The 20,128-nt window shown below is 45.6% G+C and overlaps 1 protein-coding gene across 1 annotated transcript in view; it reads right to left on the bottom strand.

Moving 5' to 3' along the window:
• Positions 1 to 20,128, bottom strand: part of ADAD1 (adenosine deaminase domain containing 1) — a gene marked incomplete at both ends in the record, with an annotated part of 395,920 nt that overhangs the window by 209,938 nt on the left and 165,854 nt on the right. The window contains 2 exons of the mRNA XM_082243486.1: positions 494 to 723; positions 12,726 to 12,896. Of these exons, the coding sequence (XP_082099612.1) occupies positions 494 to 723; positions 12,726 to 12,896 (401 nt within the window). The remainder of the gene's footprint in view (positions 1 to 493; positions 724 to 12,725; positions 12,897 to 20,128) is intronic.

Below are 20,128 nucleotides of genomic sequence, written 5' to 3'. Positions count from 1 at the left end.
TATGGTTCTGAATATGGAGCGCTGTGTCCGTCCGTGAGCGAAAGAGAAAAAAGCCTTCTCTACTGCCACTGTCATATCTTCTGCACTGATTCCTTGCAAATATACTGCCCAGTTTATTCCCCTACCTCTCTCCTGTGCACTGCCTTTATACCCTTCTTTTGCATTTACTGTCCCCCGCTGTCATATTCTACACATACTGCCCAATGTTCTCCGCCTCACAAATACTGTGTACTGTCATACACCACCCCCACCCTAATGCCATCATACTCTCTCATACTCCTCTGCATCAGACATTGCTTACTGAGACACTTTCTTAGCATTGTTTGTTACATCGCCAATATTGCCTGTTCTAGCACGTTCACACTTTTGCTAATTTACGTCCAAGCTCAAGGACTATTTTCCTCCGAGTACATTTACAATAAAATGGACCAGCAGAGCTATTTTAAGCTATACAAAATGTCAACTACAAAAGCAAAATTACACATCAACTTACCCACAATAATGCTGTAAATGTACACTGGTTGTATAAAAATGCTCAACAGTGCTCCTTGAACTCCGAGGACTTCCCATTTCGTAAGCTTATCAGTAGCAGATATACTGCTTATGTGATTAGTAACGTCTTGTGGATGATAATCAACTGGGTAGATTTTGCCTTCCACTGTAATATGAAGACTCAGCTGGTCATTTACGTCATGTGCAGAAAGAGAATGAGGGCTAAGCTGTCTAGAAAAGAAGATGAAAATATTTAACTTCAATCGTTCCAATTATAAATTCAGGTAATCATTTTATTTTCAATTTTTTATTTTAGTCTGTCTTTATATTAGGATCTTGAAGTTCAATGTACAGCATTATGTAGACTGAAAAAAAGCTTATTAAGCTCCATTGCACAGTACACAAGCAGTTGGCTGATAGACGCAGAAAACACCGGGCTGATCTGAACAAAGCTGCTACTCATTTGCTCTTTTTTTTTTTTTTTTTTATGTATGCAACAAAATACAATATCATGACATGACATCATGTCCATTGTCAATTACATCAACAGGCACTGTGTATACAAACTCAGAACGACAGGGTAAAACTTGGTATCCAAAAGCTCCACATTATCCATATACAGCAACTTAAGCACTTAAGCCTAAGAGGCTAAATACTGATGATTAAATAATTTGTGATTCAACTGATGAGGAGACCACGAGTATCATGCACATACCAAAAAGTTTAATCAAACTACAGGGAAATAACCACAGGATGATGGCTTGTCACATTAAGATACAAATACCACAACTAGTATCAGCTCCAGCTGGTAGGTCGTATATTGCCTTGGGTATTTGGACCTTGATGTAACAAGCACTGATTCTATGCGAGTAGATCTTCCACTTTATTTTATTTTTTTAAATCATACAGTATTTTACTATTGGAGACTATTGGAGAATTTTTCCTATGATCTATCGGATTAAATGCTGAAGAGGAAGTACTTGGTGCAGTCCCCCACTTGCTTGCTGTGCATCTCTATTGTGAATGAAAACCGTGCTACAAGTTTCAGACACCCCTGAAGTGTTCATAAGACCACCTATTATTTGGGGACCTGACTGCTAAGAGGCTATGTTGAAAGAGGTGGAGGGGATCACTGGTGCATACTGGCTAACTATTATGGATGGATTTTACTGACTCACTTGTAAAGCTGAAAACCCGGACAAACCTCTTTTCTTTGTGCTGAAGCGAGGATGGATGATCATGGATAGAATTCACTGATTAACTTTAGGAGTGGAATATATGATTGTGAAATTTTCAAATGCAACATTGTTTCATTGTTATTGGTTTGGTATAACACTTCAATGCATGTATCTTTTTTACCTATGTTTAGATTTGGGAAAACACGTATAGTTTATACACAGTGCAGCAGATAGATTAACTGATCACAATAAGGAATAACCTCATATTAGAAATAGGATAAATACTCATCCGAAAAATGAAACGTATCCCAATAAAGCCTGAGTATTATGTTCCTCTGTTTTGTCCCTAAGGGCAGCATTCAGGTGTGCCATATGTTGAATATCTTTCACCTTGGCAAACCATTGAGACACAGAGGGCTGGGATTGATGTTATCTGGACGCCGGCCCTTACAACAGTCAATAAATGATTTAGTAGAGGCTTGCTGCATATTTTGCTGGACACAGGGGTCAGGTTAAGAAGTACCAAAGTTTGATTGTAAAAAAAGGTTGAAATCTGTAGGTTTGTGTATAATCTGCAGAGTTTTGGAAAATCCCAGCATAAAGTAGCGTGCCTACCTGGGTACCACACCTCCAGCATAGAGGGCTATGTCCCGGGAACAGCAATCCTAACAGTGACAAGTCTGGTACCACTGCGTCAATTTTGTAGGAAGTTTCCTGGTACTTGCTAAAAAGTGAGGAATTGTGAGCAAAGAATATGGTTCTTTTGGATTTTCTTGTTTTTTCGGGTATCTTTCCCACTTAAGCAAATATGGAGGGTCTTGCCGAGAATCAGCTGTAAGCAGAATACCATAAGAGGAAGAAAGACTTTATGGGCTTTTCTCCTAAACAGAAGTCTTCAACCGGGATAAGTGGTCTATAAAAGTATGGGTGGCTAAGGAAAAAAAAGTAGACTCCTGCTCCAAGGAGACCCAGAGCTTATAAGGAGAAGGTCTGCACCAGACAATCTGATCACATGTATCGCCGTGCAGCATAAGGCTGAATCGGGGAGACTGACCCCCAACTCTAAGCTAAGGCCACTGCAGAAGGGGTTTTTGGAGGCAGGATGATTTGCCTTGCCAGACGTATTTGATGAAAGCTGCCCTAATTGTTCAGAAAAACACTTGTGGTATCCTATTGAGCAAACCTTGTAGGAGATACAGGAGACGTGGCATGATCATCTTGTGGATGTTATATCTACCAAACCAGGAGATAGGTAAGTATTTCCATTTCTCCAAATCAGGTATAACTGGTGCAGAGGGGCGGGTCCTTGCCCACTTCAGGGATAACAGAAATGCTTGTGCGGAAGAGATCAGAAGGCACAGTGCAGCCGTCCAGGATAGTGTTGAAAGCATTTGTGAAATGGGATGCTAGTAGATAGTGCCAGGCTTTATAATAATAGTAGACTGTAAAGCCATAGAGAACAGGAGTTTTGCCTGACCGAGAGCCTGCTTACGTGTCTGTAAATTCTTCAGGGTAGATGGGTTGGGAAGAAAAGAAGTGTAAGTTATTTAGAGATGCATAAAACACAAGGCAGGCCTTGGCCATCTCTGAGGAAGAATGGATCTTAGCATTCAAGGGGGTGGAAAAAGCTGGCATATATGACAGGTTTTGTTTGGCGCGTAGAGCTTTTGCCAGCAACCTACTACACTTGTCAACAAATCCATAAAAGGATCAACGAGCTTTCATGAGCTTGTTTTAAGCTTGGAATAGCTAATGTTTTCTGATCGGTTCTCGTATACGAGTAAGCTCAGCTTGCAACAGACAGACAATCAGGTCGAGTTTTATGGTGTTTGTCGAGGTTGTGTAATTTAGACAATGAACATGTCAGTGTCATAACTCTCTCTTGCTTAATGCTGTGGTCATGATTGATAAGGACTCCTCCAATGTAGCACTTGAGGTAAAGAGGGTTAGTTACTAAATTGTGTTGTGAAAAAAGGACAGACTATACCGCGCACTGGAAATTGTGTAGGCGTGTTAAAGATATACAGTAGAGATGTGATTACCAGTGTGAAAAAATGGAGTATGCTGCCACCTCTGTATTTCCAAATGGAAATCTTGTATGGATAAAGAAAGGGGGTATGAGGTAAGCGCTTCTCTTCTCATATAATTCTGACGAAACGTACATAGGGCAGGATCTTTCACATAGTTGCGTCACTTCTGCTAGAGGGTGTTGAGGGCCGTGGAACGCACGGACCCAGAAGCCTGCTGTATACCGCATCTTTACTGCTTAACTGCGTATTGCTATATTTTCTCCATATGTGAGCGATGGCACCATAGGAAGCCGGCAGGAGAGCGCGGAAGTCCAGGTACACATCTTTACTGCAACTAAGGCTACAAACCCCTGTAGGGGTAAAGATCTGTGGTGAGTACATAACCATAAGGGGATTAGCACCTGCATGAGCCTAGATGCACTAAGGAAGAAGGAAGCACCGTCAACTTAAGTTCGGATATGCTCACAGCACAGGATCACAGGAAGGCTCCCCATTGGATTCAAACACGCATATAAAGATAAAAGAAGCACAGGCACTTTCCAGCTATTTGTAATAGCTGCAATCCACACAGAATTATTATTGTATTTATGGACTGCGGACTGTTAAAGCACTATCACGAACCAGCACAATTTGATTACTGTCACTTTAAGTGTTCTCTATATATATTTTTTTCATCTATATATAATTTTTCAACATAAAGCACTTTATATTATATCCGTGGAATAATTGGACATAGAGGATTTTCATGTATTTGCACATCGGCACCTTAACAAGATCACCCATTAATTTATCACTTAATTTGTATCTTGCATATTTATTTGTGCACGCCACTCCCTCTAGTGGCTAGGGAAGGGCATCACAATTCACTTATCATTGTATGAGTATTTATTTGGTAGCATTTATTGTTTATTGCATCGCAATTCAATTTGGTTTAGCATTAGATTGAACACACACCAGAGAAGCGCCTACCTCATACCCCCTTTCTTTATCCAACTAAATCTTTGTTGGTTTAAAAAAACTGAATTTTTGTAAAATCTTACCGTAAAATTCCTTTCTCTGAGTCCTCCGACAGTCGCCGCCCACTCATTCAGTCTTCACCAATGGGTATTGACTTCTTATCCATAGGAGCAAGCTAGGCAAAAGACTTGTTAAAAACAAAGTAATCTACATAGACAAACCTATGGGGCTGTCCCACTGGTCCAATACCCCCTGCTATCAGTATTCCCAACTCAGTTTGGTAGCAAGCATTTAAGTCCACAAGAACCCACCCCAAAAGAAAGGCGGGGGTCGGCGACTGTCGGAGGACTCAGAGAAAGGAATTTTACGGTAAGATTTTACAAAAATTCAGTTTTCTCTTACGTCCTCCGACAGTCGCCGCCCACTCATTCAGTCTTCACCAATGGGATGTCCCAAAGCAGAGTAGACATGAGGGGTGGGAAAATGTGACCGTCCAAGTCAACGCAGTACCCACTTCAAAAGAAAGGAACCTTACCTTACGTGAACAGAAAAGTAATCCTCTGGGTAACAAAAAGGCTCAACTGGAGCAACAACCCAGGAAGCAAATAACCGAAGGGGAAAAAAACAACCCCAACCGACCGGGATAGGCAAAGGCCTGACCCCATCGAGGCACTGCCGCAAACAGAACTTTGCGGCCAAAGGAGGCATCTGCTGATGCCAAAACATCAAGTTTGTAGAACTTTGAGAAGGTGTGCACGGACGACCAAGTTGCAGCTTTGCACACCTGGGCCACTCAGGCCTGATGCCGGAAAGCCTAGGACGCACTCACCGCCCTGGTAGAGTGCGCCCTGACCGGGAACGGCGGCACCCGTTTCTTAATGGAATAGGCCTGTACAATCGTCTGTCTAATCAATTTAGAAATGGTTGCCGCAGACGCAGCCATACCTTTCCGAGGTCCCTCGGGAAGGAAGAAAAGAGAATCCGACTTCCTGAAGCATTCAGAAGACGATAGGTACACCCTAATCGCCCGTACCACATCCAGGGATTGCAGAGCAAACTCCTTAAGAGGCTTAGGATTCGCACAGCGAAGGCAAAACAATATCTTCATTAAGGTGGAAATCCGAAACCACCTTGGGAAAAAAGGATTGGTTAGGTCGCAAGACCACCTTATCCCTGTGAACCACAAGGTAGGGAGAGCGGCAGCACAGGCAAAGGAATCTCCCTGATGTTTTCAAAGGGAGGACGTTGCAAAACGGACAGGACCAAATTCAGGTCCCAAGGAGGTAGAGGCTCCCTCCGAGGAGGGGCCAAGTGACGCACACCTTGAAGAAAGGTGCGAATCAAGGAGTTAGACGCCAAGGGACGCTGAAAAAGGGCGGCCAGAGCAGACAGCTGGCCCTTGATCGTGGTCAACACCAGGCGCTGATCCACCCCAGTTTGTAGGAAGGCCAACACCCTCACCACCGAATAGGAACGAGGAGGGAAACCTCTGGATTCACACCAGGCAAAATAAGCCTTCCAAGTGCGGTAATAAATCTTACCGGACGAGGCTTTCCTAGCCTTGAGCAAAGTAGGAATGTCCTCAGACGAGAGACCTCTGTCTCTCAGGATCTAACTTTCAACAGCCACGCCGTTAAAGCCAGCGACTGTAAAGCAGGATGACGATAGGCCCCTGCGACAGCAAAACGTCTCGTAACGGTAGCCGCCATGGAGGCTCGACGGCCATTTGAATGATGTCTGCGTACCATGACCGGCGTGGCCAGTCCGGGGCCACCAGAATCACCAACTTCGGTTCCGAGACTAACCTGCGCAGGAACCCGGACAACTGAATAGAGGCATCTGCCAGTGGATCGCGCGCCCTTGCCACGAACCTTCCCACCTTGTTGTTTAGCCGGGACGCGAAAAGATCCACATCCGGGGATCCCCATTTCGCTCACAGCATCTGAAACACCTCCGGGTGTAGGGACCACTCCCCCTGGTCCAGGGTATGGCGGCTCAGATAATCGGCCTGACAGTTCTCCACACCCGGAATGTGAACTGCCGAGATCACCGGTACGCGAGTCTCTGCCCAAGACAGAATACTGGTCACCTCCTGGGCCGCCCGGCACTCCTGGTGCCCCCTTGGTGATTGATGTAAGCCACCACAGTGGCATTGTCCGTCTGCACGCGTACAGGGCGGCCCCGAAGACGATCTGACCAATGGAGCAGGCACAGCCTGATCGCTCGCAATTCCAAAATCGCACGAAGCGGTTCAGAGCTTTCAAGTCCAGAATTGGACGCACCTTGCCCTCCTTTCTGGGCACAGTAAACAGATTTGAGTAAAACCCCCGAAATCTGTCCCGATGCGGCACCGGGACTATCACCCCCTGGGCGAGAAGATCCTGAACCGCCCGATGAAGATCTTGCAAACGATCTGGGGTCAAATGAAGATTTGAGGGAAAGATCCTGTCCGCTGGCTGCGAAAGGAATTCGATCTTGTAACCTGATCGAATGATTTCCTGAACCCACCCGTCCGGAATCCAGAGCAGCCAAGGTTTGAGAAAACCGTGCAGACGTCCCCCCCAACCCTGGAATGGGCGACGGCGTCCCTTCGGGTTGAGGCGGACTGGGCCCGCTGCTCCAGCCTGGGCGGCTTTTGACTTACCCGCCCAAGGCTTCCTCTGGCCACCATGGCCTTTAAAGGGTTTCCCCTTGTCCTGTGCTTTGAAGGCACGAAAAGGACCCCTGGTTCGGTTTAAAGGAAGGGCCCCGCTTACCGCGGAAAAACTTACCCTTAGGATTCTGGGGCAGCAGAGTGCTCTTGCCCCCAGTGACTCCTTTAACCAATTCGTCCAGGGATTCCCCAAAAAGACGAATCCCCGCACAAGGGATGTCAGACACCGTCTTCCTGGAAGTCTGGTCAGACGACCAGCTCTTCAGCCAAATCAAGCGACGGTTAAGCACCGCAACACCAGACAGGCGCGCGGCTAAAGGGGCCTCATCTAAGGTACATAACCGCCTGACTAATCTGGTCCACCATCTCCAAAGTAGTGGGGGGGCAGAGTCAGCCACGAGGGTGCGTCTGAGCACCTTGGTCCAATCTGCCACAGCCTGAGACACCATGACTGAGGCGAAAATAGGTTTCAGCATGGAACCCGCCACCATATAGGCGTGGCGGGCAAGGGATTCCAACCGCCTATCCGTAGGGTCCCTGAACACCGGAGAATCCTCGGTGGGTACCAGAGTGGCCCTGTTCAATCTGGACACCGTGTGGTCCACCTTAGGGGCCACAAACCAGCGCGAATCCGTAGGAGACGCAAAGGGGTAACGGAGTTGAAACCGTTAAGGCACCACAAAATTGCGCTACAAATTGCGCCATTGTTCGTTCACAGTCTCGTGAAACTCAGCGGGGCAAGGAAACACCTGCGCCGCTTTTTGGGATCTGTGGGTCCCAAAGGAAGACCGCTTACCCAGAGGATTGGGCTCATCCTCTAAATTTAGTGCATCTTTAACAGCAGTAATCAGCGCAGCCATAGCAGTGCGTTCTCTGGCCGTCCCGGGGGGGAATCATCCCCCTCCTCGTCCTCCGCCTCCCCTCCAGACTGGGAGGAATGAGACCCCTCAAGGGGCACCCTATCTACGGCAACCATGTCAGACTCAGAATCAAAAGAGTGAGAAAACCTAGGCCTTTTCCTAGAATCCCGTTCAGCCATCAAAAGATCCACCTTGGACGCTAAAGTCGCAAGTGCAGCAGTAAGTGTAGATGATTCAGAGGAGCCTGAATCCTCCACCAAAGCTGGGGGAAATTTGCTGTCCTGGGACTCCATAAAATAAAATTTTGTGGCGCTGGCCCTTTAAATCGCACGGCGATCCCACCGCAATACACCGCTATTAAGGACTACACTGATAGACCTCACAGGCAGGAATAAAGCCGATAGCCAGAGATATTCCCCACAAAACAGCAAGAACAGACCCCCACAAATACCACCACGCTGGCTGACGATCTCCTCTGTATGAGAAAGGAAGTGATGTCACACCGCATGAGGCTGAACAGGACTCAGGCTAAGGGAAAATAGTTGCCCATAGAAAGCAATGGGAGGCTCCGGGAAAATGGCCGCCGACATGTGCACAGTAGAAAACACAATGCCACATGCAAGATGGTGCCCGAAGGCGCCAAAAAACACTACATAGAGAGCTGCAGAAAGTGCCCATAGTAAAGCTAAGCAGCTGCCCACACCTAAAATGGCGGACCCGCGGTTTTTTACTCCGTAGTGGGGCACCCATGCATGCATGTCTGCACCAAAACACACCACAACAGTGTCACCCAGGGTAGGGACCCCCACGACCCCCCACATATCGTCCTAGACGCGGTAGAGCCCCCGCAGGGATCGGGAGGAAGGCGAGCCCCAGACACACAGACATGAGGGGATACCACAGACCTAGCAGACTGCCAGCCCCAGACAGAGGCCCCACACAGAATGTACTTACCGTACCAGATGGCGTGGGCGCCTCTCATCGACGGGAAGCCTCCGACTCCCAGCTCGGCAAACGCCGTAGTCCTCCGAAGATCCGACTAACTAAGCGCAGGAACAAATAAAAAGCTAGTAGTGCAAGAAAAAAACACTTAGCATGAAATAAAAGTAATAAAATAGAAGAAGGCTGAGACTGTAGCCCCAGCACAGGGAGAGCCTATCTTACTCCTAACTAGGCAGAAGACAAACTGAGATGGGAATGCTGATAGCAGGGGGGTATTGGACCAATGGGACAGCCCCCATAGGTGTTTCTATGTAGATTACTTTGTTTTTAAAAAGTCTTATGCCTAGCTTGCTCCTATGGATTAAAGGTCAATACCCATTGGTGAAGACTGAATGAGTGGGTGGCGACTGTCAGAGGACATAATCGTAATCGGCAGATTCGGCTCTTCCATCGTCCAGGTACCCTGAGCACAGAGCTTCCCCAGCACCCAGCCCCAGGCCGAAAGGCTGGCTTTCGTGGTCACCATTGTCCAAAACAACGCGAGGAAGGATTTGCCTGGCATAGTGCTGGAGACTGAATTCACCACAACAGAGCAGACTTTGTGTTGTAGCTTAACCGAATCAAAGAGTCCAAGGACCTTGGAACCTTGTTCAGTTTGAGAAGAATCTCCCTTTCTTGTATGGAACTGTGCAATCGGAACCGCCTCAAAAGGTTGATAACATCAGACCCAAGGCCCACATGCAAATGTGGCAGCTTTGTGGCTAGGCCTAGGTCGGGACTATAACCTGCTCACACTCGTAGGTCAGGCTGGGGGGACCATAAGAATCTAGATTATCCAGTGCGAAGCCCCAGCCGGCATCGTTGCTTGTAGATCACCAGGAAAATTCTTCCCTGAACACTAGCTAGCGAGTAAAGAGAAAAGAAAATAGACTGAAAAGAATAAAAAAAAACTAAGACCGGAGTCCAAGCAGGAAACCTAGGTCCTACTCCTTCCTTCTCTAGGCAGAAACAAACTGATGTACTGTGATGTGTCTGTTATGTCTGGAGGGACAGCCCGTGGGCGTGTATATGCGAAAAGTTTGTACTAACGTACTGCCTAGATTACTCCTGCAGGTGGCAGCATAACCCACTCAGCTCATGAAGATGAGGCTGTGTCTGTCAATGGACAATAGAGGGAAAAAAACTATTCAGGTAAGTATTCCTAACTTAAAATTACTACATTTTATTGCTCTCAGCCTCCTCAAAATCACAAATTCCTTTATTTTTGCAGCTGTGATCCAACCTACTGTTGGAAGGTGGCTATGTTCGTTCTCCAAGGTCCCACTGTTGATAGACTTACTCTTACTCCCGACATGGACTAGGGTCTATGAACTAGGGATAGGTCGATAGATGGAGGGCCGATATGCACTTTCCCGGATATATCGGTATTGGCCCCGGAACTGGCCGATATTTTTGTGACATCATTCTGCCTTCTTAGGCTGCCTCCCTCGCCTTGGACAGCCTCGTCTGGAGTCAGGACTAGTCTCGCGGGAGTGTATCAATCACACCCAACCACAGCAACCCGGTGCCAGCCAGCCACCCACATCCACAGGCCCTGTACCAGCCAGCCAGCCACAGGCCCTGTACCAGCCAGCCAGCAACCCACAGGCCCTGTACCAGCCACCCACAGGCCCTGTACCAACCAGCCACAGGCAATGTACCAGCAAGCAACCCACAATCCCTGTGCCAGCTACCCACCCACCACAGGTTGCAAGCCAGCCAGCCACCCACCAAAGGGTGCCAGGCAGCCAGCCACCCACAGGCCCTGTACCAGCCAGCCGCCCACAGGCCCTGTACCAGTCAGTCGCCCACCACCGGGTGCCAGCCAGCAAGCCACCCACCCACCACAGGGTGCCAGACAGCCAGCCATTAAGCATTAAACAAAAATGAACATTTTCAGTACCAGATTTGTGTAAAAAATTGTCTTTATTTTTCAAAACATTAAATGTTCAAAATATCGGTCCATATTGGCCGATACCGATACGTTGTGACCAAAATATCAGTATTGGCCCTGAAAAGACCATATCGGTCTATTCCTACATAGTTTTGTACTGTTTAAAGAGTAGCACACATGAACTCAACTAATGTGCACAGCTTGTTCCAAACAAATGGAAGTGAGGGGATTCAGGAGCTCAAAGGGAACATTTACACAGATTTCATAAAATATATATAACAGAACCATTAAGAAGTGGGTATATATGGATTACTTTAGGAGAATAAGGATATTGTTAATTGCACTTTAAGATGTGAAGGAAGCAAGCTTTCAGGACTCCTTGGATCAGTTTAGGCCTTATGCAAAGCATGAAGAAGGGGTTCCAAAACTTTGCATTTTTAACAACTTAAAGTGATATTAACCCCAAAAAAAAAAAAAATGAAATATATTGCAGCTTACCGATCCTTAAATGTTGCATTTTTTCTGCCTTTCTGCTTTTATTTTGACATAGAGATCCTTCCAGTAAGTCTGTTGTTTTTCAACTTCCTTTCAAATGGAGCTAAACTCTGCGATACTTGCCTCATTCCAACATCCTTTGTCTGTGCCACTGCCTTGTACCTGGCTTGTTCCTGGTGCCGGGCGGCAGCCGTTTTCATTGTCATAGGCAGGATGACATCACCCAGGAGTGCAGTCATTCCAGTACACAGATGCTGTGCCTGAACATGGATTGAGCTGTGCTTGAGCAGCTCAGTGTACGTTTTCACAGAAGACAGTGTTACAGGGAGGTAGGTTTCCTTTATTTCAGAAGAGACACCACATGTCTCTTCTGCAATAGAGAGTTTATCTGCTTGAAGTGTTCAAAAGTTCTGCTTTAATAGACTAAGCTGTCCAACAAAAGCGGAAGTTAGAGTGTTGAGACAAACTATTTACCACTGACTATGTACAACGCTCAGCTTTTCATTTATATAAAACATTTATCAAACGAAAGGGCAAAAAGGTTGCTTTAACTGCTTAACCTCCTCCCACATGCATATATACGGCCTCTCATGGGTGGGCTTTAATGCTGAGTGGCCGCATATATGCGCCTATATGTAAACAAATATACTGTTACGGAAAGCAATGCATTGAGAGCTTTCAATGCTGTGACAGACAGACAATCACAACAGTCACGTGATCGGAATGCCCACCTCCCTGCATGTTGATCCACTTAAAAGGTCGGGAGGCGGCGGCAGGAACGGATTAAAATGTGTTAGCTGAATTTCAGATTTAATTTCTTGCTCAAGTCCATCTAAATAATTCTATCGCATCACCTCAGATTGACAATGCAGCTAACCAAATGGCGTCACAGTTGCTCCTCCATCCAAAGTGGAGACAAAAGACAACAAGTGTGTGATTGGATCACCAAAATAAAGGGAGGGAAAAAAAAGCTTAAAGAGAAAAACGAATGCAGCCACCACATTTACAGACTGGTAAAAAGCAATATACAGTATTACATTTTTTTTTTTTTGTTTAATACTGCTTAAAGTCAAACAAGGGCATCACCTAAATTCTCTGCATTAATTGATGGCTAACACAGTCCAAGTCTCTACTATTACTACTGTTAATCAGAAAATATATTTTTCGCAAACCGATAATACTTACAGCTTGGGGATCGTTTGTGCAGCTCCTTTTGGAAGCTGATTCATATACAGGTAGAGGTTTAAATTTTGTTTAAGTGAAAGAAGATCAGTTTCCGGTTGTCTGCTGAAGATGGATTTATTCATCATAACAGTATTTCCACTATAAAAAAGTAGCAGCTGTCTATAGAAATACCTAAAAGGCAGAACAAGAATATGAGAAAAAGGGTGCTCTAACCACGAAAAAAGATAGAGGCAGCACTAGAAATAATAAATGAATGAATAAAAAAGCTCCAGTCCCAGCTGACGCCTTGTGAGGGGAAACGCATCAGGGGGGAGCAAGCCGCGCCGTCACACATCACGGTCTGTTCTGCAGGCGGCCGCGATCTTCTACGAGAGGAACTGTCTGACGTGTGTGATCAAGATTTCTTACTCTAAGTGTCTGTCTTTTACAATAAAGTAAGTTTTAAGGATAATACACTATCAGCGCTTTATCTTTTCATTTGGGGGAGCCATCTGATGGTAATTTTGCCATCGACCCAAGTGTGATCCACACCTTTATGAAGCGGATAGGTTTGGGAGATCCATATATATTGGAAGTCCAGCCTATTTATCCTCTGCCACTGTGTATCCGTTCATCAGTTTAAAGCTCAACCTCCCTATGATTTGGTAAGAAGCAATCGCTACTTTTGGGTGTAACTGGCCAAGTCAGACTGTTTCTGAGTGAGAAATATATTTGTCGCTTGATTTCAAAGCCTATTTTTGTATGGGGCCACAATATGCACAGGAATGTCACAGTGTGCACAACTATTTTGAATCTTTGAAGATATCATCACATAATTACGGGGTTTATTATATCACCCCAGGATCTGAAGGAGTCGCTTTATTTGAGAGTAATTTATCACTTTGGTGGTTTGTGCATTATCACATGTCATTATCAGGTGTACCTTGTTTACATATGTGTATGTAGGTTTAGTTTTATTTTATGCATATTTATGCAATTTTTTAGAAGTGCACTACTTTTTTTATTCAGAACATGAATATTACCATTGTTAAACTAGTGAAAAAGTTTTCAGCTTTGTGTCAAAAGGTAAAAAAGTAACCTGAATCCTGCCAGCAACTGTATCATACTTTAACTGTGTTGTATTGGTTCCTCAAGCCAAGAGAAATGGGATTGTGTAGGCAAAAGCGTGGCTTAAAAAAGATTATATTTATTTTACAAATTAACATACAAAAGGTGAAAACAGTAAAGACAACAATGGCGGTAGATACCGCTAATTTTTCTTATACCTTGGTCTATTGGGTGATTCTGTTTATACTGTGGAGACATCCGGAGTGGATGTGAGTCAAACGGGCGGTTTACTGACGCATTTCGGCTGTAGAAATATAGCAAGAAGTATAAATTATAGTTATATGGGTTGGATCCCAATGAGGATCAGTGGAGGTATATTTAGCAAATATAGAGGTGACCTACTGTTCTTTTATGCATGGTCGGGATCCTCTAGATTACCCAAACAAAGACCTTATGTATGTATTGGGTGCTGGAACAAGCTCTGTGTATAATTTCAGGGTTCCTAGTGGCAAAGCAGCAAGAAAAATAGTCATTTTGGTTAGGTTATATTGAAATTATTGTGTGGTAGAATAAAAATTAATTCCACTTGTTTTTCTATATATTGTTTTCAATGTATATTTCTATATCACTAATGCTATACCGTCTGTTTGACTCCCATCCACTTCGGATGTCTCCAATGTTTAAACAACGGAATCACGCAATAGACTAAAGTATAAGAAAAATTAGCGGTATCTACCGCCATTGTTGTCTTTACTGTTTTCACCTTTTGTATGTTAATTTGTAAAATAAATATAATCTTTTTAAGCCACGCTTTTGCCTACACAATCCCATTTCTCTTGGCTTGAGGAACCAATACAACACAGTTCTATCATCTAGGGATGACGGCAACCACCTATACCTTTAGTGTTTCCATAGATACCCTAAAAGACTATCATACTTTAGCAAGCTTATTACAAGGGTGCAGTCACATATTTGCATTCAGGTGTGGTAACCACCTCCTCACCACCTGCCTGCTCCATCTTGCAACCTACCTTTCACATGAATATAATACATATAAAACAAACAGCACTACACTTGGCACACAGATATATGAATGTAGCCAAAGCCATATATTTAATTTAACCATAGCATACCTAGTAAACGGACTCTTAAAACAGTCAGTAATATTTTTTGTGGATTACCAGATTGTAACAACTATTCCACCTCCATAAGAACCAGGAAAGCTAAAATATCATGTTCCAGCTGTTTTCATCTCTCAAAAGAGATTGAAAAAAAAAAAAGAGAAAGTCAGTTTTTAACATTTCTGCTTAAAAGTTAATGTGTTATGAGACAAGTTCCGCTTCAAAAAGTGTAAGTCAAGCCTAAGTTCTGGATAGAAGAGGGAAAAATGAGAACTCCTGTTTTGTTTCAAATAGCAACCGTGGCATCTTTATTGAGATTTCCCCTGGTTTCACCAGACAAATGAGAATCTTCAACAGGGACTAAGTCAGAAAACCAGAATACTAGATTATTATAGTAGTATACTGGAAGGCTAGAACCCCTCATAAAAATTTTATTTCTGTCTGTATCTGTCAGATTATCCCACACTTCCTGTCTGGGGAAACCGTTCACTGTGATAGAGAAGCTGAAATCTCACTAAATGAGCATTAAATAAAAGTTCCTGATTGTATAAAAAAAAAAAAAAAAAAATCAATTTAAACCCCCAGACATGAAATGTTTCTTTTTTAGCAAAGACCCTAGAGAATAAAATGGTGGTCTTTGAAATATTTTAGGTCACACTGTATTTGCACAGCGGTGTTTCAAACTGAATTTTTTTGGAAAAACTTGAATTTTTGTAAGAACTTAACGTAAAATTATTTTCTCTGAGTCCTCTGACAGACGCAGCCACTTCATAGTTTCCTTACAAATGGGTAATGCGCCATCTACAGGCTAGGCAGTGAAACTCATAGAAAACCTTTTCACTAGACACACCCTTAGGGGCTGTCCCTTCAGACATTACCCCAGACACACCGTGCTTACTAATCAGTTTCGTAGCAAGCAGTAGAGGAAAAAGACAACTAACCCCAAAAAATAGAGGGGCGGGGCTGCGTCTGACAGAGGACACCGAAAAAATAATTTTACGGTATGTTCTTACAAAAATTCTATTTTTTCTTACGTCCTCTGACAGACACAGCCACTTCATAGTTTCGAAGGACAGACAAAACTAGATTGAGATCCCACGGAGGAGCAAGATGACGCACTCCCTGAATAAAAGTGTGAATCAGGATTAGTAGCCAACGGACGTTGCATATAAATAGCCAAGGCTGACACTTGGCCCTTGATAGTGCCCAAAGCCAACCGCTGCTTAACCCCTTTCTGTAAAAAGGCCAAAACCCTACCTATAGAAAATGTACGATTTCCATTCAAGATGATATATCTTCCAAGAAGTTGCATTTCTAGCCTTCAACAGCGTAGGAATCACAGTCAGAAAGACCTCTCTCAACACCTGGTTTTCAACAGCCAGGCCGTTAAATCCACCGTCCGTAAAGCAGGATGAAAGATAGGTCCCTGAGACTGTAGATCTTGCCGCAGAGGAAATCGCCACGGAGGATCTATGACCATTTTTACCAGGTCTGCGTACCAAGACCATCGAGGCCACTCTGGCACAACCAGAACGACCGGAATACCTTCTACAGCCACCCGGTGACGAAACCTTGGCAAGAGTATGAGTGGAGGAAAGGCATAAATCATCCGATGCTGGCTCCAAGGAGCCAACAGAGCATCTGTGGTGTCGGCCAAAATATCTCGAGACCTGGTCACAAACCGCTGGACTTTTCTGTTGAGGTGAGACGCAAACAGATCCACCTCCGGAGTCCCCACCGGACACACAAGATGAAAAACCTCAGGATGAAGGGACCATTCTCCTTAAGCACTTGCCAATTCTCCACACCCGGAATGTGGACAGCGGAAAGAGCCAGAACATTGTCTTTCGCCCATACCAGAATCTCGGCCATCTCCTTGGCACCCAGGACACTTCTGGTGCCCCCTTGATGATTTATGTAGGCCACAGCGGTGGCATTGTCCGATTGAATCCGAACCGGGGACCCACGTAGCCGACTCTTCCAGTGGAACAGGCAAAGCTTGATCGTTCTGAGCTCCACAATATTGATCGGCAAGAAAGACTCTTCTGTCGACGAAATCCCATGAGTGCAGAGCTTCTCCAGCACTCTACCCCAGCCTGACAGGCTGGCGTCTGTGTGACCACCGTCCAGAACAGCGGCAGGAAGGGCTTGGCCTGACATAAGGCAGGTGACTGGAGCCACCAGGATAGAGCCGACTTTGTGAGATCGCTCAAAATAATCTTCTGGTCCAATGACCGGGCGTCCCTGTTCCATTTCACCAAATTCTTTCTCCAAAGGCCTCGAGTGAGACTAAGAAAACAGGACTGTCTTGAGGGTCGATACCATCAGGCCTAGGGCCCTCATGCAAGCCCACAAGGAAGACTGATCGGTTTCCATCAGCAACCTGATCGCACTTTGAAACCCCTGAATCCAGTTCAAGGGGAGAAAGACCCTCACCAGGGCATAGTCGAGAGTCAGCCCCAGATATGTGACCCATACAGATGGCGTCAGAGCAGATATTCTGAAATTGATCATCTACCCAAATTCCTGAAGGGTCTGAACCATGATTGAGATGTTGCCCAACAGATCCAAATGAGAGTCTGCTCACAACAGGAGATCGTCCAGATATCCCAAAATTGAAATTCCTCTCTGACGTAACAAGGCCAGCACCGGGGCCAGGACCTTTGTAAAAACTCTGGGAGCCGAGGCGAGACAAAAGGGTAAAGCCACAAATTGAAAATGCTCCTCTTCCACCGCAAAGCGGAGGAACCGCTGACATCCCTCGAATATGAGAACGTGCAGATACACATCTTTGACACATCTTTGATATTGATGGAAGCCAGAAAATCCAGATTCAAAGATGCCACCACCAACCGAATGGACTCCAATCGAAACTTCTGAACCGCTTTGTTCGGGTGCAGAGACTTGAGATCCAGGAAAAGACGCACCTGCCCTCCTCTCTGGGCACAGTGAACAGGTTTGAATAGAAACCTTGAGAGCATTCCTATGGAGGAACCGGCACAATCACTCCTTGAGCCAGGAGATCTCGCACAGCCTCCCGGAGAAGATTTGACTAAAAAAAACCTGTCCGCCGGCCAGGACCATAATTCGATCTTGTACCCGGAACAAATCAGTTCACGATAGGGCTGAACGATAGTTGATAGGATATCGACTATCGTTCTGCGTGCGGGGGCGATATTCATATTGCCGAAGACACAATATTTAGCATTAGGCAGGGAGAAGTCGGGACTCGGGGGGAAGAGGAGGACTCACAGTGATTGCACATACGTCCCACACGTTCAACGGTGAGCAGCGCACCGTGGGCAGCTGCACAGCTAACCAATCACGCGCGCCTGCACACCTGATTGGTTCCCTCTGCCGCGCTCACCGCTCGGTCAAGAGAACTAGCTGCAGGGCGGCAGACTAAACGTATGGGACGGATGTCATGTCGGGCTGTGTTCTTCTACCTCCTACCACCACTGTGAGTCCCGACTGTGCCTCACACTGTCAGTGTCTTCTGCATTCCACCCAGTTAAATATCGCGATATACATCGTTGAAAAACGAATATCGCCATGTACTGTTTTTCCCAAAATCATACAGCCCTAGTTCACAAAACCTCTTTGTCATGAATGAAGGACATCCAGGGTTCCCAAATGAATCGTAAAAGTCCCCCACCCCAAAAGCTGGAAAAGGTGCCCCTCCATGCAGAAGAGGACTTGTCCGCAGAACTGGGCTGACTGGCCTTGGGCTTACCCCAGTGCTTCTTAGTCCCTCCAGAAGCACAGAACGGCTTACTTTTCTCATGCGCCCCAGAGGCACGAAAAAAATGCCTATGAGCGGTAAAGGAAGGCCCCCGCTTAGTACACTTTGGTTTATCTTTGGAGGATTGAGGAAGAAGAGTACTCTTCCCACCAGTCAGACCTTTGATCAACTCATCCAGTGAGTCAACAAACGCTCTCCCAGAAAAGGAAGATCTGTCAGGGCTTTCTTGGATACCTGGTCAGCCGACCAGCGTTTCAGCCAAACCATACGCCAAAGGGCAATCCCCACGGCTGAAACCCTGGCCACCAAGGGAGCCGCATCCAGGGATGCATCACACAGGAACACCAGGGCCTGAGCCATCTGGTCCATAAGTTCCATCAGCTCCGGGGAGACAATGTCAGGGTCCAAAGTCCCTTAACCTTAATCCATTCAGTTACAGTCTGCGATACTAAAAAAAAACACACAAAAAAAATGGCTTTAGAATAGAACCCGCCAACACGTGAAGATGGCGGGAAAGATATTCCACCCGCCTGTCCACTGGATCCATAAAAACCGGGGTATCTTCCACAGGCACTATAGCAGATTTGTTCAACCCGGAAACAGGGAAGTCCACCTTAGGCGGCACTGTCCAACGGTTGGAGACCGTCTCAGCAAAGGGATAACAATGTTGAAAGTGCCTAGGCACTACTAGCACGTGATTGATGCGCCATTGGCCATTCACAATATCATGAAAAGTCTCAGGACAAGGGAAAACCTTGCCCGATTTTTGGGTCTTACGGGAGAAAAAAGCCACCCGTGTCCCCATTACCAATTTTAAAGTTTACCTAACTGAAAAAAATCAGGCCTTCCACCAAAACGGGTTCCCGTGCTGCAGCTGAAGACAAGTCCTCTTCACCATCCGATTGCGAGGACCGCGACCCATCAGGTACAGGGGCGTCCGTGGCGACCACATAAGCCTCTGAATCAGAGGACCCCACCAATGATGGAGAAGGCAGCAGCCGTTTTTCGGCTAGTAACCTTTTGCATAACAAAATCAACATTTGTTGCCAGGCTTTCCAGAGCTGCTGAAATCGCGGTCAGCGACTGCAATCGAGACTGTCTGGGCGTTGCACTGAACGGGTCTTAGGGTGAATTTACAGCCTGGGACTCCATATTCAATGTAACAGAAAAAAACTGAATTTTTGTAAAATCTTACCGTAAAATTCCTTTCTCTGAGTCCTCTGACAGTCGACGCCCACTCAAACAGTCTTCACCAATGGGTATTGACCTCTTATCCACAGGAGCAAGCTAGGCATAAGACTTGTTAAAAACAAAACAATTTACATAGACACACCTGTAGGGGGCAGTCCCTCTGGTCCAATACCTCCCTGCTATCAGCATTTCCTACTCAGTTTGGTAGCAAGCAGTTAAAGTCCAAAAACCCCAAAAGAGGGGCGGGGGCGGCGACTGTCAGAGGACTCAGAGAAAGGAATTTTACGGTAAGATTTTACAAA

The sequence above is a fragment of the Pelophylax lessonae genome (assembly GCF_965119305.1).
Source record: "Pelophylax lessonae genome assembly, chromosome: 1".
NCBI classification, from domain to species: domain Eukaryota; kingdom Metazoa; phylum Chordata; class Amphibia; order Anura; family Ranidae; genus Pelophylax; species Pelophylax lessonae.
Note: the sequence above shows the minus strand (reverse complement) of the source record. Positions and strands in the feature narration are given on the sequence as shown.